Source organism: Aspergillus brunneoviolaceus (genome assembly GCF_003184695.1).
Source record: "Aspergillus brunneoviolaceus CBS 621.78 unplaced genomic scaffold BO95scaffold_19, whole genome shotgun sequence".
Classification (NCBI taxonomy): domain Eukaryota; kingdom Fungi; phylum Ascomycota; class Eurotiomycetes; order Eurotiales; family Aspergillaceae; genus Aspergillus; species Aspergillus brunneoviolaceus.
Genome location: NW_020290749.1, coordinates 272,359 through 288,273, shown reverse-complemented (window position 1 = coordinate 288,273; position 15,915 = coordinate 272,359). Strand labels below are relative to the sequence as shown.

Here is a 15,915-nt window from a genome sequence, read left to right as displayed (position 1 = left end):
AAGGTCCGATACTCTTCGATGAGATTTACCATTTATGCAAACCACGTCGAGATCGCAAGAATATCTTAGCACTGCCCCTATACCACTGACCGAGTCGCTCGGTGCATTCCGGATCGGATCGATCTGCTCGATCTGGCTTGGGCATTTGCACGAGACGGTCGGGCAAGATAAGCCTCGGAATTCGGAAGGAGATAAGATGGCCCGGAACCTGGAGACGAGGCGTGCGAACAGCGAAGCTTTAATCAGCTTGGGTGTGGGATTGAGTAGTGATACCATATACCTCCGTCAAAACAGACTTCCTCTGGCTGGGTCTCATTACACATTAATATAACCTAAGATTGAACTTGATCGGGCCTTTTATTCATACAGCCGGAGCGGATACCGTAAAATGAGTGCCAAAATTGCCTAAACAGGCAGTAAACGGGAGAGATTGAGCCACTTGGAGGCGGCATACATTATCTTTCATTGTGCGCATAACGGACAGCTAGCAAAGCAATACATTGAGACCCTACAACCGCCACAACCCAATCCGCGCGGGTGTTACAAGACAACCCGGAACCTCCTGCTCCGGAGTCCTTCGATTGCAGCCAAGCCCGAGAACCCGGGCCGCGGTGCGCAGCTCTCTATGGACCACCCTGTCACCCTTCGTCGCATTCCATACACGGGGACGTGCCCGCGACGAATGTCAATGTCAAGCACATCCGTCTTACCCGGCACGTTAAGCATCACCCTGAATAGGTGAAGCTTGTCAAAGTTAGTGGGGCTTGTCGTCACTCTCTTTTCCTAATGATCCTACCTCACGATGGGGGAAGACGGTGCCGAGTTCCCGTGGTGGATACTATATCACCAAACATTATTGTCCCAAGTTGCCATAGCAGGTGCAATGGGTGAGAAAGGTCCCACAACCACTCCGTTCCACGTCTCGAAATGGGACAAGCGGCTTCATGAGGTGAGAATGAGATCAGGACACCTACGTTGACATCAGTCCACACCTATATGTTGCCCCAGTATGGCGGGACCGGGACAGGCCAGGCGCCCTGAGTATCAAGGTCCTCAAGGGTACTTAAGGTGGTCTGGTCCTAGCTGCAACAGAGTCTGAGGGGCAGTTTCTCTGCAGACAAGACCATCCAAAGCGAACATCATGTCGAAGATCGAAGATCAAACTATCCTTATCACCGGAGCCTCTGGCTTCGTCGCAACGCACGTCCTCCGGGTCTTCCTCCAACGAGGCTACCGCGTGCGTGGTACCGTCCGCTCGGAGCAGACCGCCGAGAAAGTGCGTGAGATCTTTACGGAGTACGGGGACAAACTATCCTTCACAATTGTCAAGGATATCGCCCAACCGGGGGCGTTCGATGAAGCCGTCAAGAGCGTTCAAGGCGTGAGTTCCTCCAAACAACTGAGACATGCCCCATGGCATACACGCAGACACTCAGCAAGCAAGGCCCATGAGCTAACCCCTGAGCGATGGAAGATAATCCATACCGCCTCCCCCTTCGCGTTCAGCGTCCAAGACCAAGAACGCGACCTCCTCCAACCCGCCATCCAGGGCACCCTCCAGCTCCTCTCCGCCGCCCACCGCCACGCGCCCCAGGTGCAGCGCATCGTGCTCACCTCCTCCTTCGCCGCCATCGTCAACCTCCGCAAGGGCTACTGGCCCGAACACACCTACACCGAGGCCGACTGGAACCCGGAGACGTACGAGCAGGCCAAGACCGCCGACGGGCCCACGGCCTACTGCGCCTCGAAGGCGCTGGCCGAGAGAGCCGCGTGGGAGTTCGTGGAGCGCGAGAAGCCCAATTTTAGCCTGTCGACGATCTGTCCCCCGATGATCTACGGGCCGGTCGAGCACCACGTCGCGAGCATGGATCGCCTGAATGAGAGCGCCGCGGACGTGTACCGGCTCATGAATGGGAGTCTGAGCGAGATCCCCCCGACCGGGTTCCCGGCCTGGGTCGATGTGCGGGACGTGGCGGAGGCGCATCTGCGCGCGTTTGAGGTCGACGGGGCGGCTAATGAGCGGTTCTTTGTGGTTGCCGGCAATTTTGATTACGCGCAGGTGTGTGAGATTCTGAGGACCAAGGTCCCTGGGATTGATACGGCGAAGGTGCCTGAATGTAAGGCGGCGCGGGAGGTGCCCCAGGTGTATGGGGTGTCGAATGAGAAAGTGCGCACGCGGCTGGGGATCGAGTTCTATTCCTTGGAGGCGAGTATCAAGGATACGGCAGAGTCTTTGTTGAGACTCGAGAAGACGCTAGGGCAGTGATGGCGCCCGCGACTGAGGATCTTATGGCTATAGTATGGTACAATAATGACAAAGTGACTATGACTGTTTATTGGCTGCATTGGTTTGTCACTAGTTTCAAAAATAGTCAACGACCAGTCTAATATATACATATATATGTGACCATCCAATCGTGTTCATCATACAAAATGGACCACGAACTCGAAAAAGGTCTTCGCCATGCCGTTGAGGCTAAGGCTCCCGAAATCCGCCAGCGTCAGCGCAACTCGCCTTTCTTGACTTTAGTGGAGGCGATTACCCGGCGTCAAACTATCGTAGCGTATATTTGTGCTTTATTTCTGATGATTGAGTTCGGTAGTTTTGTGACTTACACTATCATGCGGCATGTCTATGGCGAGAGAGAGGCCCGGCTCCGGGAGGAGTGTGGTTATAGCCACGGGCATCTGCAGGCGCTCTGTGGCGGGCTTGCAGAGCGGCCGATGGACAACCAGTGCTATCGGCAAGAACGCACGGCGATTCTGCTGTCGGTGTACCTGGGGTGGCTCGGGATGGACCAATGGTGCGCGCACCATTGGGCGCTTGCGGTCTTCAAGATGTTGGCGCCGCAACTACTCTTATTCTGGTGGATGGCTGACTTCATTATGTGAACGGTCGGGGGGGTCTATAGCACGTCTAGTTGCCCTGGTGGTAGCGGATCGTGGAGATACTAAGGGGTCACTTTGTCGTGCCGTGATTGAACGGCAGACGGGGTACGCTTAGTACGGGAGAAAAGGCTTGATATGTGAGATTGGGCGGTTGGCAGTTGGTGATTTCAGACTCTTCTTTCCATTGTTATGTCTCTCAATGTATTGATTCTTCCTTTGTTGACACAAAAATTACTTTCCTTTGTGACTTTATATTTCTCGGCCGCATTTTCTTGGATTGCAAGACGTCCACCACCTAGCTTCTTGTTTTCTCCCATATCATGATGCATTTTGACATGACGATAGGTAGCTCTTACTATATTTTCCACCTCTTTCTTCATTTTCTGTTTTCTCTCTCTCTCTCTCGCTCCTTTCCAAATTCTGTGGGCGCGCGAATTGAGCCAGATAGGTCGAGATAGGGCAAGTCTTGGCACCGCAGTGACACCTCAGGCACCAAAGGAGCACAAGAAAAAATCTTTTCTTAGAACTCGCCCCCGTTCAAACCCTTGACTCGGTCGGTAGTCTATCAGGCACCAGCAGGCATCAGCAGGCACCCAGTGTCAAACCTTGGTCCGCTGCTAACCAAATCAGGGCTGCGGTTAGGACTAAATGGCACTAGGTCGGTGGCCAAGAGGCTCAATTGAGAAAATCCGGAACAAACCGTCCAACTTTACGAGGCTAGTCGAAGGAACTAGGCTGCATTGCGGATAGCCGTATAACTCAAACCCTGAAAGCGAGGCCGCTAACCTCTTTCCCCTGTCGCTTCTCGCCCCCGGCAATTTCCCACCAGCGATGAGTGCTTTTTCGTCAGGAAAGATGACAAGAGAGATGTCAGGGGAAAAACCATGAGAGGTCTCTATGTTCCGGCACTCTACCCTCTGTCAGAGGATAAAGGACGTGAGTGTGAGTTTGCAAGACGAACATGTGAACCCTGCTGAGACACATGGTCAAGATCTGATGCAGAAGTCATTTGAATCGCTTGACCCTGAAAACAAAGATGGTAAAGAGGGTCTTAGCGCCCTGACTAGAAGAGATAGACCCTTCACATCGTCCCTGCGTATGAAACCCGGCCAATAATAGCGAGTAGAATCGGCGGAGGAGCTAAAGCCAATTTCCCTTACTAGACTCGCTGTACGGCGTGACTCTACAGAGTTGAGCCTAGTGTGTTGTTCGACCCCTCGTATAATAAGGCCAGTGAGCGCCACACCCATTCTTCAATTTCTGCATGCTTCTTTAGCCATTTAGCCAATCTACACCGGCGACCATCAACGATGGCGTCCTCACATTCGTTTTTGTTGTTGCTGTCACTCCTTTGGATCCAGCTGTCGTCATTCGTTGCGGCAGCTCCCTGGATCGTTACTGCCTACTACCAAGAGAACGTCTATACCGGGTCCGACTACTACGAGACGTATACCACCACCGAGATCGAACAAATCACCCCCACGGTCACCTCCCTGCCACCAGCCAAGTCCACCATCACCTCAGTCGCCACCTATCGCGAGTATGGCGCTTACAATGAAGTCATCAACTCCAACTCCGATATCACTGTCATCCAAGAGCTGTACCCCACCGGCGTGGGGGCTGATTACTACGACTACCTCTACGACAATGAGGACGCCGCCGACAGCACCATGTTCGTGGTCAACCTGACCTTTACGGCGCCCACAGGCTGCTCCTCGCACTGGACCACGACAACCGCGGCCGAGATCTACCCGCCGGTCCGCGTGCAGAGCCTACTCCCCTTGACCGCGGTCTCCACCTCCCTGTCCGTCGACAACAGCCAGCCCTTCCAGCCCACCACCTACACCATCGACATCGTGTACGTCGACCCGACCCAGGTTCCCAGCAACTCCCTGAGTTCCCTCAGTCAGTACAACCAACCGAGCGAGCTCTACACCGGCGACGGCTGCTACCCCACCAGTACCAGCTCCTCCAGCTCGTACGGCAGCGGCTACTACAACGGGTACTACAACAACTGGGACGACGAGAACTACAACTGGTTCCTCGACCCCGACTACTTCGGGATCTCGCCGCTGGCGCTGACGCTGATTCTGACCCTCGGCTGGATCGGTCTGTTCCTGATCCTCGGCTTCATCGAGGCCTGGGTGCGCTTCCGCCGCCTGATGACCGGCTGGCAGACCCGGCGCGGCATCCCCGTCTTCTGGTCGCTGACCATCCTCCCTGTGACGCTGTTCCTGCTGTGCTGGTTCCGCAAGGGCTACCGGGCGCGCTCGCAGGCCGACGGCGAGGTCCTGAAGAAGCGCTGGAAGGCGATGGGCTTCGGGACGAAGCTCAAGCTCTTCTTCGTCTGGGGCTTCCGCTTCAAGTACCCGCCCATGCTGGGTCCGGCCCCGGCGCGCGTCAAGACCAGCAAGCAGCCCGAGAGGACCCCCGGTCCGCGCCTCCTCGAGCCCAGTCCTGCGTCCAGTGTGGCGCCGCAGTCGAGACAGGGGTCGACGGCTGAGGCCAGTGGCGCGTTGGCTGCCGCCCCCGCTGCCGCTGCTCCCGCTGCCACTGCCGGCCCGGAGATGGCGGAAACGTCGCACTCGACCCCGGTCGCACATCAGCCTCGGGAATCTTCTGCGCATTAAAATGCGCAGGATGAAGAGATTGGTCAGGCCCGCTAGTGTGCACACCGATTCAACCTCTGTGAGGGTGTGTTGTAATGTGGATAAGCGAGTTGAGCACCACCGAGGGTGAACCCCAAACCAACCACGTGACCTCCGCGTACCCTGATAATGGACCCCGTCATTCGTTTGCTTCTATTATACCCATGTTTCAGGAATAACCTTGTAATGTCTTAATGTATCTATCACGAGCATGAATAGACTTGTTGTAGAGTCATAGTTCGACTTTCGGTATGCATAGGAGAGACCTCCTCGCTTCGTGGCCCTGCAGGATGTGTTAAAGAACCCTGCCCCTCAGCCTTCGCCCTTAGAGCCATCTCTACTGCAGATCAGACTGGCGAACGTGTGGTGCTCTCGAGATTGATCTGATTCTCATTTGTTCCTTGACTAGCACACCTGCCATCTGTGTCCCGTGATCCTGGCGATCGATCTCGTTTACTAACAGATTCTTTCATAGCTGCTGCTCCGCAGGAGTGACAGGGCAACCGTTTCACGCCTCCCACTACAGGCATACATGATAGATTGTCTTCGGAGCATCGTATTTCTCGCCTGAATGAAGCCCTGACATGCCTATTATCCGAATGCTGGGACATCGATACCGCAACCACATGGTCAGCGAGCGGCGCGGATGGGGCACTTAAAAGGGACAGCCATTGAAAGCCTCAGGCTAAGCGACGAGCGTAGGGAGGGAGGGATGGCAAGAGCCGATCTTCACCGCCCGTGGGCAGGGGCAGCGGAAATTCCCGCCCGGCTAGTCTGCCAGGTGTCTTTCTTTGCCCACCTTCTTCAATGCAGGGGCCTGACGTCTCACCCGCTTAGGTGAATGCTGATCTAACAAGCTATTACCCCGAAAGCATGCTGGAAACGCTCAATCATAGTACTCAGACCGTCTTGGGAATACAACAATGGCTCAAATTACACTCCAGAAATTCAGCCTTACCTTACAGTTGCCCATGATGTCTGTCGCGGGGTGTTTCTGCTATACTTGACGATTTAGTAATAACGGGTTCACACATAGCTCGGTAAGGTGTCTCCATAGTGTTGGGATGACAGTTGGGCTGGTTGCACGCGACGAGCCGCACATGCAGACATGCCCAGAACTTTCCCCTCCATTCACATATTATCCAGCCTTGTCAGCCGCACCTCTGCAGCTTCGAAATACGAGCCCGCCACTGTTAGCTCATTTTTCTGGCATTTCACATATACACATTACCAGCAGAGATGCATGCACTCCTGTTAAGCTTCAGTGTTATTCTGGTCAATCTTTCTCGTACAAGTGCTAGATGGATGAATGAGGATCCAGATACCGAGACCTCTCAGAGGATCTCCAACAAACATAGCCAGTCATCAGATTAAGCGCGTGGTTGACGGAAGTAACACAACCGACAACAACACACTATCCTTCTCACTCACGCCTCAGCCTTGTCTCACCCGCAAACATCCCTGCACCAGCGCACCCGCTATTATGGATCTACTACACTATAAGACCTAACACCTTCCCACACTCCTCAGACAATCTCCTGAAATAAAACACATTCTTCTGACCCTTGCTCCAAACCCTACACACCCACACCCAGGTTCCATCTCTACTAACCAAAGTAACCAGCACAATGGCCGCCCCGCAAGCACCAGACCCCTCCACCCCCTCCACCCCCCAAACAACCCTCACCGCATTCTGGAACACATTCATCGCCAAAACCCCAGGCAAAGTCACCACCATTTTTCCCCAGAGCCTCTACGCGGATCTCCTCCCGTCGCAGCGGGAAAGCCCGGGCCAATCGTCCGCGCGCAATGCAGCGGAGAGCTACGAGGCGGCCGCCCGCCAGTGCCGGGCGGAGGTCCAGCGCATCGTGCGGGAGTGCCACCGCGTGAATGAGAAGTTCACGGACCCGGACTTCGACCTTGAGAATGATCGCGAGTTGGAGCTGTGGAACTGTCTGCGCGGGTTGGTGCGGGGGGGTAAATTTGGCGGGGAGGGGAGGGGTGTGGATATGGGTGTTGCACGAGGGAGAAATGGTGCTGCTGCACGAGGTAGGGGCAGAGTGGGGAGACAGGGGGTAAGGGGGTTGGGTACGAAGGCGGATGGCGACTGGCGGTCCAGCAGCAGCTCCCCCTCTTCCTCCGATGACAACACGGACGAGGAAGAGGGCATGCCCGGCTCCGTCCACCGCGTCGACTGGATCTTCGAGGACCCCCGGTTCACGATCGACGGGTACTCCAACACGGACATCAAGCAGGGCGCCAACGGCGACTGCTGGTGGCTGGCGGCGGTGGCGACGATCTGCAATCGGCCGGACCTGATGGAGCGGATCTGCCTGGCGCGCGACGAGGAGTGCGGCGTCTACGGCTTCGTCTTCTACCGCGACGGCGAGTGGGTGTCGACCGTGGTGGACGATAACCTGTACCTGGCGCACGAGGACTTTGACTTCTACGGCGATCGCTACGACAGCACCGGCCGGCTGGCCCGGCAGTACCGCAAGCGGCACCAGACGGGCTCCGAGGCGCTGTATTTCGCCAAGTGCTCCGACGCCAATGAGACCTGGCTGCCCTTGCTGGAGAAGGCGTATGCCAAGGTGCATGGCGACTACGAGGCGCTCTCCGGCGGTTGGTCCGGCGAGGCGGTCGAGGATATGACGGGCGGCGTGACGACGACGATCGCGACGAACAAGGTGCTCAACAAGAATACCCTGTGGAGGGAGTTGGTGAATGCGGAGCGGGATTTTGTGTTTGCTGCGTCGGCGCTGGGGTCGGGCAGAGACTGGACGCGCGGGGGGCTGGCGCTGGGGCATGCGTACTCCATTCTCCGGGCGACGGAGGAGGAGGACGAGGATGGGAAGAAGGTGCGGCTGGTGCTCGTCAGGAACCCCTGGGGCGAGAGGAATACCGGCGGGGTCGGGGAGTGGAATGGTCCCTGGAGCGATGGCTCGCGCGAGTGGACCCCCTACTGGCTCCAGAAACTGCAGCATCGATTCGGAGACGACGGCATGTTCTGGATGGCCTATGAGGATCTGCTCTCGACGTTCGTGTTTCTGCACCGGACGCGCATCTTCGACGAGACGTGGACAGTGGTCCAGCGGTGGACGAGCGTCAGCGTCCCGTGGATTGAAGGGTATCTTCGAACCAAGTTCGTGGTCGAGATCAGGGCAGCTGGCCCTGTGGTTTTCGTTCTCTCTGAGGTGTGCTAAATCTCCGTTTTCTCGCATCGACATCATAATGGCTATGTAAGCAGAGGCTCAATTGTTCGCAGGTTGATAAGCGCTATATGAGAGGCCTTGAAGGCCAGTACGACTTTGCGCTGCACTTCCTCCTTCAGGAGGAGAATGCGAAACCCGGAGAGCACCTGTTGCTTGTCCGGCCGGTTCAGTGCCGGGGCAATCGCTCGATCAGTGCGGAGGTTAAGCTTGAGCCTGGCAGATACGAGGTTCTTATCAAGCTTCTCGCAACCAGAGACTCTGACCAGAAGAACGTGGAAGATGTGGTGAAGGAGTGGGTGGAGAAGAATCCCCAGAAGCTGAAACAAGTTGCCATGAATTACGACCTGGCGAATGCTAAAGTTCAATCTGTAAAGCAGATTGAAGCTCAGAGCATTAAAGCCTCAAACGCGACCGGTGAGACTGCAAAGGAAGAAGCTAGCAAGAGTGAGGCTGGCCAGGGTGACAAGGTTCAGGATGAGATTGGCACAGATGGAGCTGGCAAAGATAAGTCTGAACTTACTGAATCTACAAACGATGAGCCTGCAAACGATCAGTATGTAAAGAAGGCAGACGATGAAAAAGCAGAAAACAGTCTGTATGACTCCAGCAAAGAGGAGAATTGCAAGAGAGAAGGTCACGCTGCAGAGCCTTCACCTGCAGTGCTTCCAGCACCCGGTTCATCAAGAAGGGTTCATGAGGAGAAGGGCAAAGACGTTGAAAAGTATCACGAAGACAATGTGCAAGAAGATACAAAGCACCTTGACAAGCAGGATGAAGACAATAGGGATAATGAGAAGAAGCATGATGGCAAACGGGATGAAGACAACCAGCATGATGACAAGAAACACCATGACAAGAAGGATGTTGACAAGAAAGACGACAAACAAGACGATGACAAGAAAGACGACAAACAAGACGATGACAAGAAAGACCAAGATAAGGAAGAAGCAACTCCGCATGAGCAGGCAGTTGATACAGATGGAAGCTCACCATCGCCATGGAATGCAATCTGCGTGCTTGGCTTGCGGGTCTATGCCCGTGATCCTCAAGTTAGCATCGAGCTTGTGAGGTAGCATTTTCGCAAGTTCTAGATAGGACTAAATCATATACTTCGCGCTTTCGCTTGATTTGTTCCCGCTGGTGGAAAGACCACAATCACCTCATTTGCATAACACTGGCTTTGTGGGGGTCATCCAGGTCTGAGAACATATGACATTCACGTGTAGGTCTCATTCACAACGGTCCCCTTTGAAAATAGAGCGGGTCGATCAAGCCGTACAAACACAGCTTGAGCACCCTAATTCTCCGCAGTAGTTGTTAAATGCAGCGACATGTCTTCTTTCAATACTTTCGAGCTTTTCGCTTCCTTTGTGAATGGATGAGGGGATTTTTCAGTGCAGCCACTATTATTCTTTCTTGTTAACAGTGCCTCTTTTCAATGTCCCGGAGATACTCTCGATCTAGCTGTCGCAGAAACAGATAAATAATGCCTACCTTCTACATGTAAGAGCAGTTCTTTGTCACCACCACTATCTTTCCCACGACACTTGTCCCCAGTATCGATAAGGAGCAACAGACAGACTATCCCTCACACGATGTCCGACATGAAACGAGAACCATCCTCTCCGGGCCTAAAGCCAGCCCAGAGTCAGGTAAGGGAGACTGACGTGGACAGGACCGGCAACATCAGCGGGCTCCGATACCTCACCTGTCGCGGTGGGGACCCCGAGCCACGGGCGGGCATTATCGGCGGCATCCTCCAGCTGGAGGGCAAATGGTTTGGATTGACGGTGCTCAGCCCCTTCCTGGAAGACCATTTCTGTGGCGTCGGTACGCAGCCCTTCTGGCACACCACCCCCTACGACGCGGAGATCAAGTCGACCGAGATCTACGGCGCCCGCGAGCCCCACGCCCTCTGGGGGCGCATCCCTCCGGATCCCGAGACGCTGCAGCCCCAGAAGCGATACTTCTCCCGGATCGGAAACTGGGCCCTCATGGAGCTGGTGAACCAGGAGCTCGCGGAGACCTGCGTGCCCGGTCCGGACGCGAGTTGGGTGCTGCTCCCCACCATCATGGACAAGGATAAGCCCGTGCCGCGCTGGCAGCTGATGATCCCGGACCGGGAGCTTCCCCCCAGCGATGAGCCGTTGGACATTGTGAAGCCCTGTGCGCAGTGTCAGGGCACGGCGGATCTGTGCTACCACTATGCTTTCAAGTCGGACGGCTTCCTCTCGGAGTGGGGAGCGTGGGTCATCGAGGAGCCGCATCTCAGCGTCGTCGGCATCGTTCACTTTTCGGATCGTTTCACAATCCAAGCCATCCCGGCCTGGTGGACATTCAACGAGCTCAAGCAGCGCTTTCCGGCCCTCAAACCACCCTTGATTTGTTGTGCATTCCCGAACGACAATGATTTCCTAGGCAGTGGGTACGACACCGACAACGATCTAGTCACAAAAGACACGGACGACATTCCAGCCAAAAAAGAAGAACTCCCATCGGTTTGACCCATCTAGGAATCTAGGAATCCTTTCTGACCTCATATCGTCTTTGCAGTCAATTAAAGCAGTTTCCCTATCATTCTATGCCCTCTAGTCTTCTTCAATACAACCTGTCAATCGATTGGAAGAGGCCTTCTTCGTACTGGTCCTGATCTAATTCCTTGTTTCGTCTCCTCTCATATGACGATTCTCCTGGATCACATTGACAGCTACGCCGCTGAACAGCGACATCAGGCTTAGTAATAGTATGTAGCGCAGCTGATTATCTTACTCGCTTGGCCTCAACCCACGGCTGGAACAGGCGGCTCTAGTTTACACCTGGCATAGGTTGTTCGGCCTTGGAGTCTACTGGGTTAGCGGCGACGTTCCAAAGACCCAATCCCCGTTCAATGAGTGATTGCAGCCATAGAGAGCGGTTAATAATCTCAACTTACTTTCGAAAATCCCACCGAAGACTTGCAATAGCCCAATTCGCCATCGACTGAAGTCATCGTTCCATACATAATCCGATACAGCAAAGACTCTCGTGACAGAAACACATTGAACCGAGACAATAGTTTCCTGGCCCACGAAAAGATCCCCCAACAAACAGAGAGCAAAGAGCCCTTATGGTAATGCATTCCCCTCAGTGACAGTCCCTCTGGCGTACACGACTCTGTCGCCCACGAAGCTCGCGCAGACATCCTACGATACAGTAAACAGCTGCGAGTTCACCGCAACAGTCTGACCGGACTGAACCGCCCCCTCCGATAGAACCGAAAAGTTGATGTTCCTGTTGAAGACCAGACAATGCGTGCTGCCGCCGAAATGGAACATCCCAATCTGATCCCCCTTGCTCACCTCGTCGCCGGCCCGCACCGTCGGCTCGCAGGAGCCGCGCTCGCGCATGCCGGCGAAGACGCACGCGACGGGGCCCAGCTTGGCGTTGTCGATCACGATGACGCACCGGGTGGCCTCGTGCAGCGCTGCGCCGACCTCATTCTCGATCACGGCCGTGACGGGGCTGGCGTCGAAGGCGGCGTTCATCCCGGAGTTGAAGAACGTGCCCGCGATGACCTGCATGGTACTGATGGTGCCGGAGACGGGCGCGTGCCAGCGGTGGTAGTTGGTCGGGTTCAGGGCGCCCTGGTAGAGCCGGCCGCCGCCGAACTTCCCCGCGAGCTCCTGGTCGCCGAACATCGTGCTGAGCGAGTACTTGTGATCCTTGATGTTGAAGGTGTCGGAGAGCTGCACGTCCGGCTGGAAGACGACCTGCGTCGACTCGCAGGCGGCCGTGATGATATTGTCGTCGTCGGGCGCCGCGACGGGCCGCGCGCTCGCCCGGAACTCGCGCGTGAAGAACTGGTCCCAGGACTGGAAGCCGTAGTGCGGGGCCTCGGGATCGCACTGGTAGTCCTGGAACATGGTCGTGCGTTCCTCGTCGGAGAGGGCCGCCCGGCTGAACCACCCGCCGTCGTCGTCGGTGAGGACGCTGGCGGACTCCGGGGATTTCAGGTAGACCGTCCACTCTTTGAGCAGAGACTGCAGGACCTTGTCCACTCGCGCGTCCCGGAAGAATTCCTGCCCCGCGGCGGTCTTGAGGTAGGGTTCCAGCAGGTTGGTCAGGATTCCCATGCTGCCTCCGAGGGAGTTCTTGGCCGCAGAGGCGTCGTAGGCAGGAGCAGTCCGCGTGATCTTGTCCAGGTTCACCAGGAACCCGGCCAGGTTCTGCGTCACGCTCAGGGGATCGGAGCCAGCCTGGATGAACATGGCGGTGGCATTCTTGAGCAGGGTCGGATCATTTTGGATTAGGGCTCGGAAGTCTTTGACGGTCCCGGAGGTCAACTGCCCCAGATCGGGCAGGGTCACTTTGGGAAGGGTGGCTGTAGACTTCAAGAAATCCATTTTGTTAGAGAAAGTAGTCTTGGGGGTGCTCTGTGCAGGGCAATCTCTGAAGATGATGTCCGACCTCAGCTCAGGAAACCCCTTGGGCTTAAGTAGTATGCGACCGAGAGGAGGTGCTGCAGCTGCAGATGCCTCTGCTGTCACCATGACACGCACCTACGCTGTGATCTAGGGAATGCTGCAGCCATTGGAAGACCGATCGACAGCTGAAAACTCAAAGGGCTGACCGGTCCGACCCTAGTCTGATGTCTATTGGGTCGTGGATATTGGATGCCCTGTGCGTACTAAGTCTCTGGTTGGGGGCAGGTTGATCTATAGACCCCTGTCACACAGTGGATCTTGGTCGGAGCTGCCACCGGTTTCAGTCCATCATTGCTTTTTTGGTCTTTCAGCCCACGAACCCCTCACTTGCAATCCTGGAGCATGAAACCAGGTATGGTGATTATAGTTGGTGGAACGGTGGATTTGCGGGTTGCTTTATGTCACCGTGCATCGGAGTGGGCTGATCTAGATCTGCAGCTAAATGCCGCGGTCACACGGCTTGCGACCCATTCTGCACGATCTACAAGTGGAGACGCCCGGGTGGGCTTAGACTTCCCTACCAGCGAACAACTCCAGCGTCTATTATCAGCTGCTTCCATGGAATGCTGCGTGGGAAACCTGCCAGTCGAGCTTTCTGGGTCCAGAAACTGGAGGGGGGCCACTTCGCCAACTGGCTGCCTGCTCTGCGCCCGCCGCCACCTTGGATCTAGGGAACAAGTCGTACAGCAGTATGTGCAACTCTCGACTCTTTCTGGTAACAGCTTCAACATGGTTGATGTCTCTAGACAGATCTATCATACTGCATGGGTATATATTTATTGAGAGTGAGTAAGCACTGCTGCACGTGACGTCCAGGCTGCTAAGCATGGAGAGTGATGTCAATGGTGGTTGGGGCGATCGCAGGAAGCTGTGGAACATCCACCGGACCCAGATGCATGTATTAACAATATTGGCTCTGTTTGCCCTCCTCCTAAGCTTTCTTCTGAACTTGTCGACAATGGTAACTTTCAAATTTGAAGAATGTCATAGATTGTTATCTTTGAGGTTCTAGCCTCGTTTCGTAGTCATAGAGCCTTTGCCGTCTAAGATTTCAACCCGTGAGCCAAGAGCAATCAAAGGATATACTTATCTTCAGCGTGTATCCAGCTCGGACCTCGAAACGACTCCCTCCGGCATCAAGGCCACGCACTAAACTAGATGAGTGTTCTCACAGCAAGAGTGCAAATGCCAGATCAGATAATCGACTAGAATGAGACTAGAATGAGATAAGGCTGTTCATAAGTTGTGAAATAGAACCGGCTCGATGACCGCGTGGATTCTGAATACGGAGATAAGATAGACAAACACCCCGCCAAGCCGGAGGGGCTCACCGCCCCATCCGAGCAGAGATCCATTTTCCCAAAACGGTAATGGTAATGAATGCATTTCAATCTTGTGCACGCTAAGTAAAAGACAATGAGAAGATAACTCCAGCTGACTACTGGTACAAGCACTGAACAGTCTTGGCGTTGCTGAACCAGTATCCCGGCCACTTCTCGCCGCTGCCCATCTGCCAGGTCGTCAAGTCGGCAATGCCGGGGCTCACGAAGCCGCCCGAGTTGAAGTTGCCCGTCGTCATGTAGCAGTTGCCCGGCTCGACGAACATGGAGCAGACCAGGCCTGAACAACATTAGTTTATATCCTCGCTGGCTGGAGCACGCTCGTCACTCACCCTCATCCGGACCGATCGAGCCCAGGGTATCCCAGAAGCTGATGTCCATGCACTCGCCATTGTCGAAGCCGAACAGAGTGCAGGGGCCCGTCCAGTTGCTGTGCGAGAGGTATTAGTGTTATGTTCGACGTGGATGGGGTGCAGTCAACGTACGGTCCAGGGCACATGTAAACGTTTCTCTTGGCAGCGGCAACGCCAGCGAGGACGGCCATGGTGGCGAGGGAAAGGAGCTGCATGGTGATAGAGGTAGGTATGCTCTTGACGACTGAGTAGAGATTGAGAATGCGATGTGAAGGATGAGCAGAGACGAGCAACCCCAGTGCGCTTTATAGATTTTTCTGCCCGGTCAAGTTGTCAGACGGCGACAGACGAGAGGAATTGAGTCTCGTATGATTGATTGTGACCGAAACATATCCAATCGCTCACGATATGGCGCATCATTAGACGACTCGACATACGAGCTTGAAGCATAGAATGGAGATGATAATGAGACTAGAGCCCCGGATACGAACAATAGCGGCGGGACTGTCATTTCGGGGTCCAGCTCAGTTGCTGTTTAGGGTCTAGCGGGAGTTTTAGTACCGGCTATTTGTCCCCGCCGCATTGCCCGTCTCTCTCGCTTCCATGCCTCATTCGTGGATTTCCGAGGGGGCGAAGACGAGGTTGAAAAAGGGTCTCATCTATCGGATCTCCCCACTTGTTGTTTTCTTCAGGCGCGTGACTTTTTTTAATCTGGGGCAGCTATGTTCTCTTCTAATCGATTTCCTAGCTCCTTTCCCCCCAGGACAATGGTGAGTTAAACACCTAAGTCGGGTGTCTGAATCGAGGTGTGCCAGGGCTAGAAAATTGTTGATCTCCGTGCTGTTGTAAGTCTTACTGCTTGAATCAATCAGAAACCTATCAGTGAAGTAGGTTGTCCAAACTGATATGAGAAAGCTGGGATGAAGGCAAATCGCATACGCGATACCGTCAGCACTAGTGGACGGCGGACTTGGCAGCCTAAATTCTCCACGCTAGAAAATATCATCATG

The 15,915-nt window shown here is 54.8% G+C and overlaps 7 protein-coding genes across 7 annotated transcripts; 5 read left to right on the top strand and 2 right to left on the bottom strand.

Moving 5' to 3' along the window:
* Positions 1-768: 768 nt before the first annotated feature.
* Positions 769-2,408, top strand: BO95DRAFT_441021 (SDR family oxidoreductase). The gene is made up of 2 exons (XM_025586090.1): positions 769-1,381; positions 1,475-2,408. Exons 1-2 carry the CDS (start codon positions 1,142-1,144, stop codon positions 2,264-2,266), a joined length of 1,032 nt encoding a protein of 343 aa, XP_025444271.1. The 5' UTR covers positions 769-1,141; the 3' UTR covers positions 2,267-2,408.
* A 25-nt stretch (positions 2,409-2,433) lies between these two features.
* Positions 2,434-2,892, top strand: BO95DRAFT_461815 (TM2 domain-containing protein; the record flags this gene model as incomplete). The annotated part of the gene is made up of 1 exon (XM_025588857.1): positions 2,434-2,892. The coding sequence occupies one exon, from the start codon at positions 2,434-2,436 to the stop codon at positions 2,890-2,892; it is 459 nt and encodes a 152-aa protein (XP_025444270.1).
* Positions 2,893-4,159: 1,267 nt separating this feature from the next.
* BO95DRAFT_441020 (uncharacterized protein) lies at positions 4,160-5,771 on the top strand. The gene has a single exon (XM_025586089.1). The coding sequence runs from the start codon at positions 4,200-4,202 to the stop codon at positions 5,517-5,519; it is 1,320 nt and encodes a 439-aa protein (XP_025444269.1). The 5' UTR covers positions 4,160-4,199; the 3' UTR covers positions 5,520-5,771.
* A 1,019-nt stretch (positions 5,772-6,790) lies between these two features.
* On the top strand, positions 6,791-9,822 carry BO95DRAFT_480696 (cysteine proteinase; the record flags this gene model as incomplete). Its single annotated transcript, XM_025590151.1, has 2 exons — positions 6,791-8,731; positions 8,803-9,822. Exons 1-2 carry the CDS (start codon positions 7,166-7,168, stop codon positions 9,820-9,822), a joined length of 2,586 nt encoding a protein of 861 aa, XP_025444268.1. The 5' UTR covers positions 6,791-7,165.
* Positions 9,823-10,238: 416 nt separating this feature from the next.
* On the top strand, positions 10,239-11,639 carry BO95DRAFT_73790 (uncharacterized protein). The gene has a single exon (XM_025592191.1). It carries the CDS (start codon positions 10,345-10,347, stop codon positions 11,251-11,253), a length of 909 nt encoding a protein of 302 aa, XP_025444267.1. The 5' UTR covers positions 10,239-10,344; the 3' UTR covers positions 11,254-11,639.
* Positions 11,640-11,931: 292 nt separating this feature from the next.
* BO95DRAFT_358460 (phosphatidylserine decarboxylase) lies at positions 11,932-13,131 on the bottom strand (the record flags this gene model as incomplete). Its single annotated transcript, XM_025582409.1, has 1 exon — positions 11,932-13,131. The coding sequence occupies one exon, from the start codon at positions 13,129-13,131 to the stop codon at positions 11,932-11,934; it is 1,200 nt and encodes a 399-aa protein (XP_025444266.1).
* Positions 13,132-14,522: 1,391 nt separating this feature from the next.
* BO95DRAFT_480693 (uncharacterized protein) lies at positions 14,523-15,499 on the bottom strand. Its single transcript, XM_025590150.1, has 3 exons — positions 15,038-15,499; positions 14,885-14,982; positions 14,523-14,832 (listed from the first exon to the last, which is right to left on the bottom strand). The coding sequence occupies exons 1-3, from the start codon at positions 15,118-15,120 to the stop codon at positions 14,651-14,653; spliced, it is 363 nt and encodes a 120-aa protein (XP_025444265.1). The 5' UTR covers positions 15,121-15,499; the 3' UTR covers positions 14,523-14,650.
* Between the last annotated feature and the right edge of the window lie 416 nt (positions 15,500-15,915).